This window comes from Pinus tabuliformis, chromosome 7, assembly GCF_031772625.1.
Source record: "Pinus tabuliformis cultivar Carrire ecotype Pingquan chromosome 7, CPIR1, whole genome shotgun sequence".
NCBI classification, from domain to species: Eukaryota; Viridiplantae; Streptophyta; class Pinopsida; order Pinales; family Pinaceae; genus Pinus; species Pinus tabuliformis.
In genome coordinates this window covers 1,780,461,534-1,780,482,350 of record NC_142293.1, presented here as the reverse complement: position 1 = coordinate 1,780,482,350, position 20,817 = coordinate 1,780,461,534, and the positions used below count along the sequence as shown (strand labels likewise).

The following is a 20,817-nucleotide window of genomic DNA, read 5'->3' as shown; positions in this document are numbered from 1 at the left end:
ACTTATTTCTCATCCCAACTATTTAGGGTATTAACCGGGCTAAACCTTGATGTTTATTATATTGGCTATCCACTTCTATTAACTAAGTAAAATGTACTTTCGACCTACAAAAAATGAACATGTCACAATTGAGATTTGAATTTTAGTAAGGAAAACAACAAATTTTTTTTCTTTATGATTTGAACGAAATCCAAATAACATAAATAATATATATCCGAGCATGCTTTTTTACCAAGAGATCATAAATTCAAATTAAAATATAGAAAAAGAAACGACAATATGAAAGCAAGTCCCATCACTAACTTCGGCTAATTAAATTTTGGTGTTTGAAATCAATTACAGTTGTCCCACCGATTCTCTTAAACAAAAAAAAAAGTCTTCCAACCCAATTTGATGTTTAATTTAACCAATAACTTTAAAATTATATTTTTTATAATCATTAAATATTTTAGTTACATTTTTACAGGGATAATAAAGATGTCCACATATAAATCATCCAAACCGTTGAAGATGGATGGTGAGGATATAAAAGGAAGTTAAAAATCCGTCAAATTAAGTGTCAAACACTTTCCACTATAACAACAGAAGACGAAACAATTTTCCGTTTAGATTGATGCGATTAGCTCCATCTGTCGCCGGATACTAAAACCGTCCTTTGACAGCGTCAAACTCAACGTAAATGGTCAGTACGAAGACACCGTTGCATCACATTACCCGTTAGATGACGGCAATAGATATACCATCTATACGAGCAAAGCCATAATTTCTCACGAGGGTTTGGATTTTTTCAGGAGGGTTTACAGGTGGGTGAAAGGATTTCAACTTTCAAAATTAAAATAAAAAATAAATTCCTTTGTTTCAGGGAATTTATTTTATTATATAATTGCCGGGCTTAAGGACTAAAGCAATGACCAATATTATATATAGGGATGTATGAAGTCGAATATTATCTTGCACTGGCAGTTTGAGTGCATTTTGAGCCTTCCCCCGTTCTGCAGTTTTCTGCATTTCTTGTTGGGGATTGCATTTTTAATTCTAGGAAAAGTAACATCCCCAACGTCGTTTAAATACTCTCGCATCGATGATCTCCCTACTTGTTGATGATCTCCCTGCTTGTCCTTGAATTTGTAGAGTTTTAAATATGGGGGAGACCCAGTTGGGGATTTAAGTGTGGAAGCCTGTAAATCACCTGGGTTTCTTTTCTGCACATTGGAAGCCACGAGGAGGAGGAAGTCCACTGGAAACACAAAATCTCAGTATAAAAATGAATTGCACCCTCAACAGTATATAATAAATGTGTGATACAGAGGGTTTTGTTAAATCGAGGGTTTCCTGCCCTTGACCTAAAATTCCTATGCCTAAGTTTGTGTTATATGGGTCACCGGGATTCTTCTGTGGCAGCAACGGCGGTTTGATTGATATGCAACCATTTATAGAATAAACGAAACACACTGATAGTTGGGAAGCCAATGAATTAGGGTTAAACAGGGTTATACTTACGTGGAAAAACATCTGTTGAAGAAACTCAAATTGCTGATAAATAGGCTTATGTCAAGGGCAGAAGGGGTTTTTGGTTCTCAGGCATGAAATCTACTATTAGGGCTGGGTAGGTTATTTCAACCAGCAGAACATCTGGGCTGGTCACTGGGAAACAAAAGTGGTCTCATTTTAAGTGGGTTATTTCCAGTAGGCCAGCATCTGGTTATTTTCTTCAGCGGACAATCTACTTCTGAGACTATCCCAAGAACTTTGCTACCTCCGAGAAAGGTAAAGTGACTCAGTTCTAACAGGCAAGAAATTGGGTAAAGGAAATTTACCCCTTTCCCTTGAACAAAGTGGTGGGTGCCATTACCCTAATTATTGCTACCTTTCAACTTGAGTAAACCTGAGGAAGAGGACTTGTCAGGTGTATGTTGAGAGTGAGCAAGCTTGGTTTTCAGTGCCAATTTTATTTGCTTGAAAATATTTTTGGTCTGAAGGATTTTGAGCTGCCTAGAAAGCATTGGAAGATGGTTTTGGGAGACTAGCTTTGGAAGCCATTTATAATGTTGTAGTTACAAACACAATGCTAGAGTGGATTGGCAGGCTGTGGGAACTGAAACTGTACTGGTGGTTTCTGTACACCACAATCATTGGGGTATATACAAATCGTTCCATCCCAGATCTGTGAAAGATCTTACAGAGACATTGGGTAACTTTGGTTTTCTGTTAAAATGGCTATGGAGAACTTTAACTCTACCATTTACCATGGAGACACCCGTTTGGGAGAGGTGAACATCTGCCCTCAGTACGAGGATTCAAACTTGTTGAATGCAGTTAAGGAGGTGATTAAGATATCTCATTTGTCACCCCCAAGTGAAAGATGCCCTCCTCTGGCAGTGCTCCACACGATTACGTCCAGTCCCGTCTTTATGAAAGTGGAGTTTAGGGAACAACAGCCCCAATCCGAGCAATCTCCTCTAAAGCAACTGTACAACACATGCCTCAAAGAAGCAAAGGTACCCTTCATTTGTTATTACTAACTCACCTACAATTTGGCTTTCTGTGCTACAAATACCACTATGCTGCTACTTTTCAGATTGGGATTGCACAAGTATCACTCCGTCGTTATCATGCAAATCGAGATTAAGAACGCAGCTTGTTTTGATTAGTTTAATTTTTTTTTTCGTTGTCCATTTAGAAGTTTCTTTTGAAATTTTAATGCTCTTTAAAAGTAATGGCTGTGCGGTTTTCAAGAGCTTCTCCTTTGAAAATTTTAAAGCCTTTATCGATAATTGAAATAAAATGTTCTCGTTTGCTAGAAGGGAATAATAAATATGAATGATGAGAACGTGCAATGATTATGCAAGTATGCCAAAAGTTGGAGCTAGACAAAAACTTTTTTGTTTGAATGGATGTGCGGAGAGGCATTGGCTAGATCTTGAATACCTCAGAATTTAAGGAGAGCGAAACAGTCATAGATTCTGAATGTTTACTAAATTGATAGTATACATACCACGAGACTAGGATATTGCAAGCTTAATTCCAACTTTTGCATATGCTTTTGTTTTGTCTTAGATTGTTACTAGGGTTAGACATTGGAATTGTTATATTGGTCAAGTTAAAAAAGAAAATGCATGGTACTGAGTAAATACAATTTTACATGGGAGGGGCATGCTGCCCCTTCTATCAAAGCCAGTAATGTCAATTGATTGCATGGGTATGCACATAAAGAAAGAGAATATTTTTTCCGAGAAGCCGTGAAATGTATTCCTTGTGAGCTTCAAAAGATTAGACACATCACAAAAAGATTTATATAGCCCAAAGTCATGCAGGGGTGGCGGCATTGTTCCATGCCATTCCTGGTGCTGAAACGATCATGAGAAATTTTGTGAACATGATGGGAGCTGAATGACCTTCGTCATTGCTTTCCTTTGGAGTGTTGTTGTAGCATTGGGAAGCACAGTTGTTGGAGTCTTGCTCCATAAATAAATTTGGCATCCAGATAATTGTCATCTGTTAGTGCTCGCTCTGGATGATATGCCCCCTTTAAGGTGAACTATTGTAGCTGGCCTGATATAAGGTTTCTCACCCAAAGCCTATTTAGTATTTATCCAATGGGTCAAGGGGTTGAGGTCCCTTTGTTGTCTTTGCTGCTGAGTTGCCTTTCTAGTCTCACTGACTTTCTCCCAAGGGGTATCTCCTATTTCAGAATTCACTAGGGCAAGGTCCCTGGAGACCACCCTGAATCAGTTAAGATTTCCTCAATTTCCATCCATGATTCCTCTTTCCAAAACTTCTGAGTGTTTTTTTCTTGAAATGGCCTGTGTTTGGTGAGAAGAAGCCTGTCTTTTCAAATTTGACGTGTCATACTTGAGATTGTTTGGCATATCATGATACAAATGATTAAGAACAATCCTCTGAATTAGGGGTGCTCATAGGCAGGATATACAAGTCCCGTGACTCTGTAACTATCCTTGAAGTCCGCATCACTCAATTTAATGACCTTAGTTCACAAAATTACCCTGTCGTTGCTACTTTCCCATGCCTGCTACTCTCAAGACTCAGGGCAATGGAATAGTTTCTTTATTTGGTAAGCAAAATCACTTTCTATCTTTCTGAAAATATACTCATGGCTTAAAGTGGATCTGATAGACTTAAATCATAGACAAGCTTTCAGAAAGTGTGAATTATACAATAAATGAGATCACACCATAAAACCAAAGGAAATAAGAGGCAGATCCCTATAGATGGCTGAAAGCTCAAATCTATTAAGTATTGTGCTATGTAGACAGAACTTGTTTTGCTGTCTCTCCTTTTCTGGGAGAGTTCCTGCTAGTTCTGGATTTGATATGTTTGATCCTTAACTGGATCTTGGGATCCAGTTGTGTCCAGTCTTCCTCCGTTTTACTTTTCTCTGTTATTTTTTCATTATGTCATTCCATCTCAGGTTGAGAAATTGTTACCAAAGGCTGCTCTGCTCTCACCGCTGATTGTTTTGGATCCTGGGATTATTCTGGCATTAAGGCTCCTCTAAAACCTCTCCTAGCTTAGAATGTTCCTCCTGAATTTCCGAAGAGCTTGAAAAGGGTTCACTTATACAACTACTGCACTTGTCTTCGGGTGTGTGTTCTTTTTTGAAGTTTTTGAAGCTCCTGAAGGCTTCTTCTTGACCATCTGCCACTTGGAAGGTCCTTTTGGATGGTTGGATAGATAGAGTTGGAGGCTTATTAGTTGTCTCTTTTGGTGTTTATGTCCTGTTTTCTATGTTTTGCTGGTTTTGACAGATGTGTCTCATTTTCCAGAGGCTGATCCCAAGTGTAATCCAGAGTTACAACTTAATCATATCTAACAATGGTTTTTTAGGTCTAAGTGCACTTATAACTTTGCATGCAATAAGTTGATGCACTCCACTGTTACCTTAAAATTCATTAAAAGTAACCTCGCATGTGGCCTACTTGTGTGAAAATTTAATTATGCTAGAATTCCATGGGTATACAAGTGGGTCTTATCCACATTAATCTGAAGAGCACCTTTGCATGAAGCTTTAGACAGGCATATTCAACCCTTTCAAAGATCCCTTCTGAACACCCCATTCTTGCGATGGGGGCTCGATGAAAGAAAAACCAAGAAATTATTTTTTGGGATGAGTCTACTATCTGATGCCTAGGCCATTTTGACTTTTTGTTTGCTTCAAGAGAGCTGAGGGCCTTATAATTGTGAATTGATAGATTAGGGAACTTAAGCTTTCTATGGAGTTTGCTAGCAACTCAGGTTTCAAAAAATAACCAAGGTTTTACGGTTGCAAAAACCCATTGTTAGCGCCTCACCAGCTTACACCTACCTTTCTTCATTAACAATACTGTCAAGTTTTTGATTGGGGAAGACTGAGAATCAACTTTTTCTTCCCTAGAACTATTGCAGGAAGCCACCAAACTCTGCCAACTTTCTCACCTCGATTAGAACAAATTGCTTGCACTGAAAAGCAACAGAAACACAACAAAATGCAAGAAGTTAAATAAGAGAAAAAAACACAGTATAGGGCAACCTGAAATGATCCTAAAATATTCAGGGTGTCACTGGAATTCAGACAGTCAGAAATGCAGGAGAGTGGCAGCACTTGTAAACTTAGTGACACCTATTGTTCACATCACCTAGAAGAAAAGAGTTAGGCATTTGAAGTTTGAACAATTACAATTTAATTAAGTAGAGGAAAATAAATATAAAATTTGATGTTGACATTACCAATAGCACTAGCCTTTTGTGATTCTACTTTCTAAACATCAATTTGGTTATATGCTTTTGTATTTTGTTAGAATGTCAATATTTTTATAGAATTATTTCTTTTCAGGATATCATTTTTTGTTTCTCCACCATAACAAACACCCGGATTGTTGTTTTTAGCATTTATTAAGCAACACATCTTTGTTTATGTATTTGCATGATGCATCAAAACTTAAATGGGCGAGAGTTGATTTTATAATCTATATAAATGTTTTTTTTTTTTTAAATATCAATTTTGTTTCAGATGTTGAGATTTTTATTAATTTGTAGTTGAGATGTTTGTTGTCCATTTTCAGACTGCTATCATACCAATCGCAGGAAAGGAGCTACATCTAGTGGCCATGCTATCAAGAAATAGGCGTGATCAAATGCCGTGTTTTTGGGGTTATAATATATCTTCAGGAATGTACAATTCCTGTCTGGGAATGCTCAATCTAAGATGCCTAGCAATTGTCTTTGACTTGGATGAAACACTTATTGTTGCTAATACTTTGCGGTCTTTTGAGGACCGTATTGATGCCCTCCAGCGCAAGATTGGAACTGAAGTGGATCCTCAGCGTGTTTCTGGAATGGCAGCAGAGTTAAAACGATACCAGGAAGATAAGGCAATTTTGAAGCAATATGCGGACAATGATCAAATTTTTGACAATGGGAAGGTCATCAAAGCTGAATCTGAAGTTGTTCGGTCCCAGTCAGACAAGACCCATCCTATTATTCGACCACTTATAAGATTGCAGGATAGAAATATGATTTTGACCCGAATTAATCCTAATGTAAGAATCTCTGTTACCTCTTTGACATTATTTTGTTGGGTTATCAAATGCTTTCAGTGCATTTGACATTTTATATTAAAATGACTTTTGTTTGGCTTTGTGATATACCCTTTGTAAGCATTTATTGCAGTATGAATGGACTGTGCATCTGGCTCTCTTTGGCAATAATCAATTGAAAGGGTTTGTCACTTGCATTAATATGTAAAGCATATTTACCACATACTGCAGCTATCTTTGCAAACCTGTACAGAAATGCACCTTTGAAAAGTTAATTATCTCTTTAGGTTTCTGTGGCCTTGAGTTTTGGGTTGTGTTGGTATGTTTAAACTTTGTTTGAATGATTTTCCTATGTGTTCTTTTGAAATAGTGCATTTCATGATTCACGAATGAAAAATGATTTTGTAATTTAGTGTGCAGCATAATTGTTTGCTTTATGCTTTTATAATTTTTTTAATTGGAAATAAATGGTATATTTATTATTCTCAGATCTTGATTATCGAACTTCAAAGAGCCTGATTTTCACTGTGTATTCATTATAAGGTTTGCAACAGTGGTCTTGCATTTGAATCTGTTGGTAATCTATGATTCTATATTGTGATTATAAATCATAAAATCTCTTGGACAGTTTGGATATGTAGTTTGTGTTCAGAGTTTTTTTAATCTGTTCCGACTAATGTCAATGGCTTGTATTTTATTTAGTCAGTTGTTTTCTAGCCATTAGTTCAAACACATGAATGGCTAGTATGTATAACTTATTCAAATATGAAGGAGCGAATTAATGTTTTGATATGTACATATGATATAGGTAGTATTGTCGTTATTTGCTATACATGCATTGAAATTAACTTGTCTGTCTGATTTGCAGCAGAAATTTAATTTAAATTCATAACAGGACAGATATGTTGAATTATTACTTTACTGTCTGCCCATTTTCAGATTCGAGATACCAGTGTCCTTGTTAGGTTACGGCCTGCTTGGGAAGAACTCAGGACCTATTTAACTTTAAAGGGACGTAAACGCTTTGAAGTTTATATTTGCACTATGTCTGAAAGGGATTATGCATTAGAGATGTGGAGGCTCCTTGATAGCGAGGCTCGCTTAATTAATCCCGCAGAGCTCCTTGACCGTGTACTTTGTGTGAAGCCAGGTAAAATTGATATGAAATGAATTTCAAATTTTTTAGTTTCCTTACTGTTCTTGGTTTGCTTTTTTCTGTTATATGCATTTGGATCTCTTGTATTTCTGAATGACAGGAAAACTTTGGATGGATGTATTTTTTGTCAATCACATGGTCACGTTATTGTTTTTTGAATTAGGTTTAAAAAAGTCCTTGTTGAATGTCTTTCATGATGGCTTCTGCCATCCTAAGATGGCAATGGTAATTGATGATAGACTGAAGGTTTGGGAGGACAAAGATCAACCTCGTGTGCATGTTGTTCCTGCGTTTGCACCATATTATGCTCCACAGGCAGAGGTAATGTTATTTCTAGATTTTAAGTTTTGGTGCAAAATATTGTGATAACTCTGTTTTGGGTGTATCACATGTTAGTGTGATGAAGGTGGCCTCTCTTAATAGGTAGATCCAACCATTAGAGATTTACAGACTTATATATTCTTTGGGCATTTTTTGTATCATAAGATATGTTCAAGACTTAAGGATCTATACAAGGAGAGTACTGCTAAATTACTTTTTGATACCAGAAAATGTTTTAGACAATGAGTTGATGCAGACTAATGTTAATATTGAATAACTTTTTCCTATTAAGCATCAATCAGTCATCTTGTTGTAACAATATGTTCATTGACAAAATTACCGCTTCACTGGAAGATAATTTCTTTTATACACTTATGTGACAAAAAATCAGTTAGCTGGACAGATATATCACAAATGGTATCTCAAGAAAGTTATTGTTCTACAGTATCAGAAGAAGATGATCGTAACAAAACCTGTTATATAAGCTTGTGTGTCAAGTCAGTGAGTCTTTAGAATGTGCCTTAAAGCATTGCTTGGATAATGTAACATTTTCTTTCAAGAAGTTGTGTCCATGAGATTAGACTGTGTAGGCAATTGCTTTTGAGCTTTCTTATCTGCGAAGTGCAATTTTTTCTTGGTTAAGTTGGGGTTGACATTTCACTGTTACCCTCCACTGTCAGCTTTGTTTCTGGGGACGTTTTTCCTTGAACTACAACTTGGAAGAAATGGTAAACATATTACAGGCTCAGTTGAATTTATCTGCATGTGGTTCTACGTATGATATATGTATATAATCATAATGTCAAATGGCCTTAACAAAATTTAAGGTTTCAAGTTTTTTAATAAATAACTTGCCAGACTTTGACAATCATCAGTAGTTTCAAGGTGTAAAATATGTCCAAAATGGCCAATTTTGTGCAGTTTAAATGCCAAATCTCAAGCTTAGTTCAAGCATCATTGCCTTGTTCTTTCTCCAGGGATTTTTTTTAGAATTGATTACTTCATTAGTTAGAGAATTCAACATGGGGTACAACTAAAATAGTTACTTTTTCTACTGGACACGTAAAGAACTTTCTTAATATAAATAATATAGTTGTTCCCCTAAGTCACCTGACACGGGGATTCGGGATTCGTAGGATACGGGGATTCGAGAGTCGGATTCAGACATGTTGACCCCCCGGAACAGGACACGTAGGATTCGTTATATATATATATATATAAATTAGATATTTCTTACGCAAATTCTCATTAACGATACAAATTCATTGATTTCAAACATAGATCTTCATTTAGATGTTAGTTTTACTGTTTACAAAGTAAGTTAGTAACATTATAGCATGCATAGTACATACAAAATTCAAATACATGTCACATAAATCATGATTCATAAATGAAAGACAACTTACAAGATAGTAAGATAAAGACACTGACAACTGTAGTTTTCTCATTAAGTCATCAAATCAAAATGTGTTACATAGGTAGTGCAATGCCAATGGCAAATAGAAATAGAAAATATAAAACAACTATAGATTCATTACCAATCAACTATTATATGTGCACAAACAATCAGTGGGTTTCTTTTCTCGTATTGATAGTAACTTAAGACTAGAAATAGAACTGTCTGATGGCCTGAATTGTTAAGAATATTTCAAGTGCCTGCCGAGTATGATGCAGGCTCCTGCATTGCTACACACCATGCAATCGTCACCCTCTGGATAAAAATCACAACAGCAATCTACCATTCATTTTCACTGTAACAGTTGATATAACACTCTAGATGGTCTGAGTTGAATTGTTTTCTGTCAAGTAGAAAGTTTCAGTGTCCCAGAAAATAGGTCCTGTATGTAACTCAAAAACCAAGAACACTTACGTGATAATCCCTTATTTCTTGTCCTTGTTATCAGCACAGAAATCAATTCTACATGCGACAGAATAGAAACAATAGAGTTTTTGAAAATATCCACTTGAATCATTGATTTGATTCCAAATAGCTGGAGACACAACTAGATGTATAGTTATAAAATGGCAATTTATGAACACAAAATCAGAAAATTTAAGCAACGGAACACATAACGGATGTGACAGGAATAATAATCTCATGAAGAGTTAAAGGTAAAAACCATACCACTCAAAGCATCATTGTCAAGAATCATATCAAGAGCATAGTCGTAGTATGGCACTTGTCCACTAAGACCACATAAATTAAATTCATCTTGTATATAATCTTCATCAATTTCACAGAAGAACTCATTTCCTTTTAATCCACAAAACCAGGAAATCCAAGATGTGTCATCTCCCTCAGAACCACTAAGATCTGTCATGCCCGCGGGTTTCATTTTTGGGGATTCGAATCCCAAAATCCGGACATGTTGTGTCCTAACGGGACACGTACGGGATTCGTACGTGTCCCGTTAGGACATGACGTGTCCCTTTCTGGTATTCGAATCCCCAACAAATCGTGTCCAATTCGCGGGATTCGGACACGTGGCCCCTTTTCAGCGAATCCGGTTTCTTAGTTGTTCCCAGACAAGCAATGTGCTTCACAATCAACCTCTTATTTCTCTTACTTACTGTATTTAAACAAGTATAAAAACTGGCAATAGATATATGTTAATTTGATATCTATTTAGCATCAAGAGGGTTCAAAATTTTTGAGGTGCAACTATAGATCTTATTTTGATACCTCTCGATGCTTAATAGATCTAGGGATAACATGGATTAATGGTAGTTAGGTTCACCACTTGTGTTACATAATGAGTCAAAAAGTGCCTATTTTGTTGATGCTGTCAAACCAATTATGATAATAAAGGTGCATTATTAATGTGAGGTGCAACACTCTCCCATGTTGGAACCCTTATTCTTGGGTGTGTAACTTTTAAGGATCATTCTCATGGTTGGAAGTAAGGAAGGCCATGAAAGTTGTATTTACCCCTGTTGTTATTTAATTTTTCTTGCATGCTTTTTGTTAGCAAAGATGGTTTGGTTCTTAATGTGTGTCTCTATCTTCTTTCCATTGTTTGCACTGCACTGTCACATCTCTTATTCTTTCGATTGCTATTTTGTTTCTTTGTGCATTTCTTCTTCCAGTGCATTGTGGTCTTGGTGTTATTCTCGTTCTTCATTGAATTTCCCTTCCCTGATCATATTTTTTTTTTTTTTCGTTAATTCTCCCACAGAAAAATCACAACTTTTTATTAAGATTAAAAAGTTACATCAGTACATGCCTGTAGCATTCATCCCGCCAGTCCAAAAAAGGAGATCATATTGTCAGCAATATGAGAAAAATGTTTACTTTTGCTCGTTATTTTGTTCATATTCCTCCTCTTTAGACTGCATTCCGTAGAAACCTTGACTTTTAGATTTCTAGTACTACGATAACCTGCCTAAGTCTTTGCAGACTTTGAAACGAATACAAGCTGGATGATCTTCCATTGCATAGGGCACAACTAGATGGAATGGTGGAAAATACATGAACATTAGTTGAGAACCGTATTAATAAATAATATATGTTTCTTTAATGAACTTTGAAAATTCTTTCCACATTCATCATTAATTTATTTCAATTTTGTGTTGGCTTTGGGCAAAGCTCATGCTTGAACATACTCCACGCTCTTATTGTGTTTTTTGGGGTTGACACTGACATCTTATGATTTTTTGAGCAATGCAGTCGTTCTGCTTATGATTTGGCTCATAATTGTCCTAGTGACCCATGGTACTCTCCTAATCCCCACCAGACCTGCAAAAAAAATGGAAGGGGGTGATTGATAAAAGCCTGTTAGTTTGCCTTTACACGCTTTGAAGAGAATGCGGTCTCCACCCATATGGGAACCAGTTCATTAGTGGTCTCAATGATAATTAGGCTGGAGTTACTTGAATGACGACATAGTGTACCTGCCCTTGCTCCCTTGAGGGCAGCCGTCTCTCTTCCTTGAATTACAAAATTTCTTATGTGATATGAATTGATCTAGAGCTATAACTAAACTGTAGACCGCAGCAGTCCATAAACTAGATTTTATATGCAACTACATGTAGAAATTATGAATGCATAATAGTACTTTGATTCCTTTAGCTATTTATCAAATTCATTCAAATAAAAAGGCATAACATCCAATATATCTACAGCCACTAGCAGAGAGAGTTTCACTATTCCTATGCAGCATTCATTGCTATCCCTAATGCTTATAGCCTTATACATAATTCCATGAATGGAATTACACACTGATGGCATGGCAGCTTAACATAAAGTCTCAATCTCAGAGCAATGTCACAGGGTTCGCCGGAACTGAACCTTGAGATTTGGAATTTGATGAACCTCAAAAAAATCCATTAAGTTCATTTAGATTCAGTTTAATCGCATGCACCCCCCAACATGCATTTTGATCACAAAATTGCTGCCAAAACAAGTTAATATTATTTGTCTGCAGTGTCAGTAGGTTTCATCGTCAAGGTTCTCCTTATCAGACCTGTGATTCCTATGACAATTTCACGTGGAGTTTTGTAAGGGGAAGTCTATTAATTTCGAGCACTAGTGAAATGTATTGATAATCCTAGGTGACCCTGTTTGCACATATTTGGGTTACGGCCAAGTCACATGCAAGTTATGGATCTGTGTTACAGGTTACGGTTATGGATTTGGGTTGCGGGTCCAAATCACATGTGAGTTACGGATTTGTGTTACAGGTTACGGTTCTAAAATGTCTCACAGAGACACACACACATATAGATTTGTGTTACAGGTTATGGTTCTAAAATCTCTCACACACACATGCATATAACTTATATTTATAATTTTTTTTTTATAAATTTATTAATTCACTATATACTATTAATAATAAATAGATATAAACTATAAATTAATATAGAATTTTCAATTTATATATAATTATAAATATTTTTATATATTTTGAGAATTTGACCTAGTATATGGAGTCATGGACAAATTTAATGGCAAACCTTATCCGAACGTCATTGCCAAATTCGAATTTGAATCGAACTTCATTGTTGTCAAACTCAAACTCGAACCTGAACCATGTGACAGTCTCAGAGTATGCATTAAAACACAATTCATAGAAATAAATAACAGAAATAAAATAAAGATAATTCGTCTATGTAACCGGTTGCACAGGAGCAATTTACCTCCCGGCCATAGGGATCCATTGTGGACACAAACCCCTGGACAGACTATGAGGTGATCTGGATGGAGGAGTATCCATATAAGGGTCCCTATATATCAATCCAACCCTACCCACAGTGAGCATAGTTCATCCAGAATTCAGTTCCTACCTTGGATCTCAGAGTGTCGGTTCCTCAAGTAGCACTTAACCAGCCCTATGGACATCTGCTCAACCATTCCCTAACTGAAGCTCAGTTATCAACTTTTCCCCCTTCTGTGTATATATTATGTCAAGAAATCCATCCTCTAAAGGTTAATAATTCTGGCAAGGAGATGCCAGGCCACTGGTATCCTTCTGGGAGATTTGGTGCAGTATTGCAGTTGTTAGAATTCTTCTGCCAGGGCAACCACTGGGGAATTCAGGGAGTCATTGGCTCAAATTCAGTCAATATTCAGCATTGTTATGTGACTTAAGCAAAAATTTACCATTCACAGCTTCTATGCTCCCTACAACCATTTGGTCCTCCTCAATTCTGCTAAATTTCCAATACCTGGTCAGTGCATCTGCATTCATATAAAGTAAAACCCTATAGATATGGATCTGAAACTGATTAAACCCCTCTATCAAAAAAATCAATAAAAGATTGCTAGATCTACATACACAAATCTAAAAATCAGAATAGCTAGCTAGGAATTGCGGCAACCAATCATATATCTCTCTATTAGATTGAAAGAAAACATTATGTTTGCAACTAGCTTAACACACTGGCCCAAAAGAGAACTATCTAACCAAAACATTGAAGTGGCCTTACTCTCTTTTATTGAACAAGAGAAATGAGGGTTTACAATGAATCTGGACACATCCGGGAAGTGCCTGCTTTGAGAAGGTCAAACCTAACACAAAATGTGACATGGAAGAATGTGCCCTCATGCATGAATACATTTTCCTGGAATGGAATGCCTACTCATGTAAAGTAAATGCATGTATGCATGCATGAGAATCTCTCTCATGTGCTTGATCCCCAGAACAGAAAATTCAACTCATGCATGCACTCTACCAGAATAGAACATTCTCCTCATGCAGCTCACCTCATGAGCATGGGGATCTGTGGCCTTCTCATGCATGCTCATCGCCAACTACTTTTAAAACTAATGTGCCCTTGCTGAGAATCTCTCTATGTGCATTGTAACAAACTCTGCTAAAGGTTGCATGGCTGAACTGGATCTGCTGAAGAGAATGACTTGGAGCAACAGGTAAAACTGACAAATTCAAGCTGAAATTCTCCATAATTCAACTGTGTATTTGTAACAGTCTGGTTGCTACAATCTCTCTAGCGTACAGAACTATAGTTGAGGTTGGAGATGAGTTGAGACTTGTGAGGGTGTTCAAATGAGCAATAAAATCAGGGAGGAGAAGCTTTTAAATTCAAAACATGAATAAAGGAATTCATGCTACAATACCTCAAGACAGATTAAATTTGGTAGTCTATGGTCAAAAGGGCGGCATGTTCATCAATTGACACATGGCCAAAATGGTGGGGAGTTCTCCAGGTGACATGTTGTTAAATTTTTGGGGTTATTATAATCTATATGTACCACATATTTACTTTTACTCCTACCTAAATTTATGCAAAGAATTGCATAAATTATGGTGGGCAGGAATTCCTGGGAAATATGTTAAATTACCGAAATATAAAGAATGTACTGCATATTTAATTTATGCAAAGAATTGCATAAATTATGGTGGGCAGGAATTCCTGGGAAATATGTTAAATTACCGAAATATAAAGAATGTACTGCATATTTAATTTATGCAAAGAATTGCATAAATTATGGAGGAACAATTTAACAAAGTCAAACACTATGTGGGTGGATTATAACCTAATTCATGTTGATCTTTGGGTAGCTGTGGGAGGTATTCCCCAACTATTTAGAAGAAAGAAAATTTAATTTAATTTGCAAAGAGACGTGCCTCTTGGGCACCCTAATATCACTATAAAAAGACACTTGAACTTCTCATTTACTCATTCACTTGTCACTTGCATTTTTCTCTCTCTCACGTGGGAAGCTATCTGAGGAAGATGCCAAAGTTTCTAAGGACTCGAATTTCTGAGACAGTCAATGTTTGACCAGTTGAATTTTCTGGGTGTAATTACTTAATGATGTTCTAGAGTTTGTTAAAGTAATATCATATATCATTGGAAGTAATTATCAGTTGCAGAAAATTGTGCTTGTCGAATTAGCACTAGAAAATCAACACGTAGCAAGAGGGCATCTGATTGTGCAAGAAAACCAACAATCTAAAACCTTCTAAATTCAAAACATGTATTATATGTTCCCATTTGCATGAGGAATGCATGTTACAATATCCTAGGAGAGATTATATTTGGTAGTGCGTTCAAACCCAAAAGGGTGATGTTCATCAATGACACATGCCAGAAAGGTGGGGAGTTGTTCAAGATATGCATTAAGAATCTTTTTATTATTTTTCTCGAGACCTCCTTTTCTTCTTCCCTTCTCATGGCCTCGTAACCATCCTTTTCGCCCTATCCTAGCAGGCAATTTGGAATTCATATTATATTTCACCTTTATAACTTTTGAATGTAAGCTACTATGTATCATGGTAATGTCAGCACATGGTACTAAGGAAATATAAAACATGACATAGATATGATGAACAAAGTAACTCAGTTGGGTGTAGCTTGATTGGTTTTGAGGAAAAATTGTTACCCTGCCCACCCTGGTTGAAATCCTACTTTGTGACATGTTTGCTCTTAGTGAACCGATTGTTGATGAGCAATATATTTGGCATAATAATGAGTTTTTGGTCTGGGCTTGTTCGTTGAAGCATCTAGGGTTTATCCTGAGTACATTCCTTGAAATGAGGGGAAGTGCCTGAGAGGTTTTCCACAGGATATGTTACCTAAAAAAATGATAAACAAACCAAGCTGAAGTCTAAGACTTCCATCTCTTTCTAGTTAGGCTTTGCGCTGGAATTTGTACAAGGTATTTACAATATTTTCATCATGGGTGCATTTTAAAATAAGTGCACATGGCGCCATATTTGACAAAATAACAACTTACTAATAACTTGTATATAATCAGATCAAATATATTCCAAGGGTCAAAATTGGGGCATTACAGATGGAAACGTAGCTGATAATTAGTTGAGGATGAATATTCAAATAGGTAAATTATGGTTTCAAAAATAATTTTGGTAATCTTTTCTGCTTTCATCATTAACTAAATTGAAAGGAAATTTTTACTGCAAGGGCTAAGGTCCTCGACTAGATTAATGATACCTTTGTTCTTGTAGTTAGAGAATTTGAGAATATACAGAGCATCTATTTGCATCTAACCTTTCTGCATATGATCTTAAAAAAATATTTTGGTTTAGACACATTTTAAATGTATATTTGTTTGAAATACTATGAAGGATAATTGAGGAGGGCAACAATTATTTTTGGGGTTTAAAATATTGTAGTCTTTTGGACCTCCTGTAGAAGTCATATTTGTTTCTATTATATATTTTATGTTTAAGCATGACACAAGATATTATCTCTTAATATAAAAAGGAGCAAAAATGTCAACATATCAACATATCAATACGCCTTCGACAGTAGGCTTGCTTAATTATTAATTGATATCTTGGAGTTTTTGGCTATAAAGTGATGGCCATATAAAAGAGTTGGTCATTTTCATAACATAGTGTAGGAATCCTCTGAAATATGGTTCTACATTTATTTGAAGATTTATTTTTTCCAAAAGCGATTTTAAAGAACATCAGGTTATTTTAGAATCTTAGACATTCAGATCCATGTTGTTGGTTAGAGTCTGAAATTTGTAAATACTTGGACCAAGACAGGCAAGGTGCTCTACAGTTTGGTGCAATGTTGCGAACATTGGGATAAAATCGGTAAAAATCGGCAAACATTGGAAAATTTAAGATACTATCAAAATATCTGTAAAAATCAGAAAACATCGGCTAGGCCAAAAAATCATGATTTCGAGATAAAATCAGGATGCTATCGAGATTGTTCACAACAATGGTTTGGTGGGGGAGATCTTTCTGTCATGTGTACAAAACTAATAAAATAAAAGGAAAAGAAATGAGCTGTCATTTTTTAAACTACCACTATGTCAAAAAGATGTCATATTATTTATTAACATATTTAAACGACAATAAATGAACATAGATCCATTTTAGGCTTGTATCTATTAAGTGTCGAGAGGGATCAAAAGAAGTGGGGTGCGAACCTCTATTATTAAATAGAGAGGGATCATAAGAGATGAGATGAAAACCTCTATTTATTAAATAGTATGTGCTGGCGATAAAAGATTGAAGTTGACACCTCAAGTTTTTTTGATCCCCTTTGGTGCAAACCTCAATATTTAATAGATACTGGGTTTAGGATGGATCTATGCTATAGTGGGTTGACTTATAGTCTTGATGCAAGGAATGAGATAGCATTCACTCTGTCTTGGATTTATGTGTTGTCCTTCATTCCCCTAGTCTCAAGCTTATTTCATGTTTTAATTGGTGGATTATTAGGAACTAAAAACAATGCTCTTAGCCATAGTTGCTCAGAGATCTGGGTATGGGTAAAGAGATGCCATTTTCAAAATTTAGGTACTGGGAAACATGAAGATGTGAGTATGTAAAAGGGGACATTAATTTTAAAAAACTAAAAGTACAAATTGAAATTTTAAAAAATAGATTTTAAAATCATAAAATGATGAACCATGAGCAGTGAACAATTGTGAATATCATATCATCTTTCATTAGTGAAACATAGGTATGTACAATAAGAGTCTAGACTATGTCTATTACATTGATAATATCCGAGTTGCAAAATTTAAAATGTTAAACGTTTCAACTTTCAAAGTTTCAAGCCAAAAGTTAGATCTCTGTCTCAATATCTGCTTCATTTCTTTTTAGCACTATATGTGTGTATTTCTTTTTAGCACTCTATGCATTTCCTCAGAGTTGCATTTGCCCTCCCAATTTATATTCGTACTACAGTATGTACTTTTCAGTCCCTTTGACTTATTTTTCTGGTCATTCGTTTGACATTGATAAAATTATCTTATCTTATCTTATTTGGTTGCGGTTAACTGGCTGCATCTTCTAAGTTCTCCATCAACCTAATATCAAAGAATAAGAACTCATCGCTTTCCGGCTTAAGATATGACAAGGTAATTTATTTAAATTTTATTTATTTGACAGCAAAGGTTAAGATTCTGTATTAAAAGAACTACAGTTACAAAAGTGATATATTCTAAGAAACCATAGCTTGAAGTTGACTGATAAGTAGAGTCACAGATCATAAAAAAACATTGTGAAGGCCTATCCATTTTCTTTGACTAAAAAATTTGTAGGTGTATTGCTTATTAAACCGATAAAATAACATTAGTATTAGACAAAACAGACAGAAACACTTCATGTCATTCCAAGAATTATCTGTATCTAGCAAGTGAGCACTGGTAGCCTAGATCTTTTTTCCATTCAGTTTTTCTTTCTCTGCATTCCAGATTTGGATTTCTTCCCTGAGTAAGCTGGGGCGAGTTGAAGGATGGCGTTCCAGTGCACTCCTGCATACGAGGGGGATGTAGGCGGGACTCTACCAGTGGGAGGGCGTCTGAAAAGATTTCACCCTTCAGATCTTTGGCTTCTCTCTCCTTTTCTGAGGCAGCTTCCTTTGTTTGGTTCCGTGGAACTTCTGCTGGGATTTTCTCTTGCTCTTGGGTTTGATCCAAACTGTTTGAAGAATTTCAACCCCCACTCCCGTTATTAGTTTCCTTGTCACTCCATGCATTTAGTTTTAAATCCAAGCATGATAAAAATTCTAAAATCTAGAAATGACAATATTTTCTGAAAACACAAATTTAGAGATTTCACAACTGCTGAAATTGCAGAAATAAAGCACAGCAAAATTATGACAGCCACACACAGAAAATAACATAGTGATTTTTGGTCAATGTGATCCTGGAAAAACCCCCTACAGTTCTTGGGGAAAATCAGTTTGAGAGTTATTTATTTCTGAAAATGCTTTTACAGAGAAACTAAAATATCAGTAAAAATTTCAGCAACCACAAATTTCAACTTATCTTGATTTCTGTGCTTGAACTCCACCTCGAAAATTGTGCCAATCAGCAAACGGCCAAAACATAAATTTTTCTAGCAATAAAACAGCATTAAATGCTGTATTATCTGCCTTGAAAATTGTTCCCAGAACATGCCGTACGGACTGTACAGATTTTAGCAGTACGACTGCCTCGAAATTCATGACCTTGCTACTGTGCCTCTTCTTCGATTTCTGTGCCTTTCTCTTGCTATACGGTTTTTCTTTGGGATGCATGCCAATAAATGTTGCTGCCCAGATTTGCTGAAATGTCTTCTTGCTGTTCTCCTTCACTTCCTCACTGCTTAGAAATTTTCTCCTTGCTCTCTCTTCTCTTTTTCTCAAAATGCTCATGAAAGAATGAATTGATCTTTTTTTCTTCTCTTTCTCTCAAGATGCTCATGAAAGAATGAATTGATCTTTTTCTCTTCTCTTCTCCTCTTACTCTCTAAATGACCTTTTGGGTTACCCTAAAATCTAATGGATGAAATTCATTTAGATCTAGGGATGAGAATAAATGTGCATTTAATTCTCACTTTCTATTTTTTAACTCACCCACTTAAATAAAGACTCACTTAACCTTTTATTTCCATAGTCACCTTTTCACTTTCTAATTCTTCATTGACTTTAATAAAGTCACCTTTAAATTGTAACTTTACCATTTATGAAGTCACTTTTAAATTAAATAGACTTTACCACTTATAAAGTCATTTTAGGAGAAAAGTACAAATAAATTTGGACACTTTTCCCTAGGCCAAAGATCAAAGCCGTAGGGAACCACTTGTCATCTGGTACCCAAATTTTAACACTCCCTCTTATCGATGAAAGTGTTCCTCACCACTCCCATCTTGTCTCTGAAGTAGACATGCTTGCCCTGTGCTAAGGCTTTGGTGAAAATGTTCGCTACCTGCTCATTTGTGGAAATGTACTCAAGCTTGACAGCTCCCTTTTGGACATAGTCTCTAATGAAGTGATACTTGATCTCAATATGCTTTGACCTGTCATGAAAAACTAGATTCTCCGTGAGTTTTATGCAACTCTGATTATCACAGTAAATTACTAAAGGTCTCAATGCCTGACCAAATAGACCAAACAACATCTTGCGAAGCCATATGGCCTCACAACTAGCCAAACTAGCAACCATATACTCTGCCTCAGCTGAGCTCAATGCAACTGACTGTTGTTTCTGGCTGATCCACGACACAACTGCCGAACCCAACCCAAAACAACACCCGGAAGTACTCTTCCTATCTGAAGCACAACTTGCCCAATCTGAATCCGTGTACCTTGCCAGTCTCACTCCATCACCCTGTCTATAATCCAGACCAAAATCCACAGTCCCCTGCAAGTAACGAAGAATGTGTTTTGCAGCCACCCAGTGCACTCTCCTGGGCTCACACATGAACTGACTCATAGTGTTAACTGCAAAACATATATCTGGTCGAGTGTTGACCAAATACATCAATTTACCAATCAGCTGTCTGTATAGAGTAGGATCCACCAACTCGGAATCAGAAGCGTGAAACTTTTTCCAGTTAGTGATTATAGGTGTAGACATGGGTTTGCAGTCCT

The 20,817-nt window shown here is 36.2% G+C and overlaps 1 protein-coding gene across 4 annotated transcripts in view; it reads left to right on the top strand.

The window, feature by feature from the left end:
* Positions 1 to 775: 775 nt before the first annotated feature.
* The window catches only part of LOC149255479 (RNA polymerase II C-terminal domain phosphatase-like 1), a 128,374-nt gene continuing 108,332 nt past the window's right edge, over positions 776 to 20,817 (top strand). For 2 of the 4 annotated variants that reach the window (XM_089460489.1, XM_089460490.1), the window contains exons 1-5: positions 776 to 2,498; positions 6,060 to 6,536; positions 7,473 to 7,683; positions 7,853 to 8,010; positions 18,257 to 18,319. In XM_089460489.1, the coding sequence (XP_089316615.1) occupies positions 2,214 to 2,498; positions 6,060 to 6,536; positions 7,473 to 7,683; positions 7,853 to 8,010; positions 18,257 to 18,319 (1,194 nt within the window). In that variant the 5' untranslated portion in view covers positions 776 to 2,213. The remainder of the gene's footprint in view (positions 2,499 to 6,059; positions 6,537 to 7,472; positions 7,684 to 7,852; positions 8,011 to 18,256; positions 18,320 to 20,817) is intronic. The other 2 variants (XM_089460491.1, XM_089460492.1) reach the window with 2 other exon arrangements.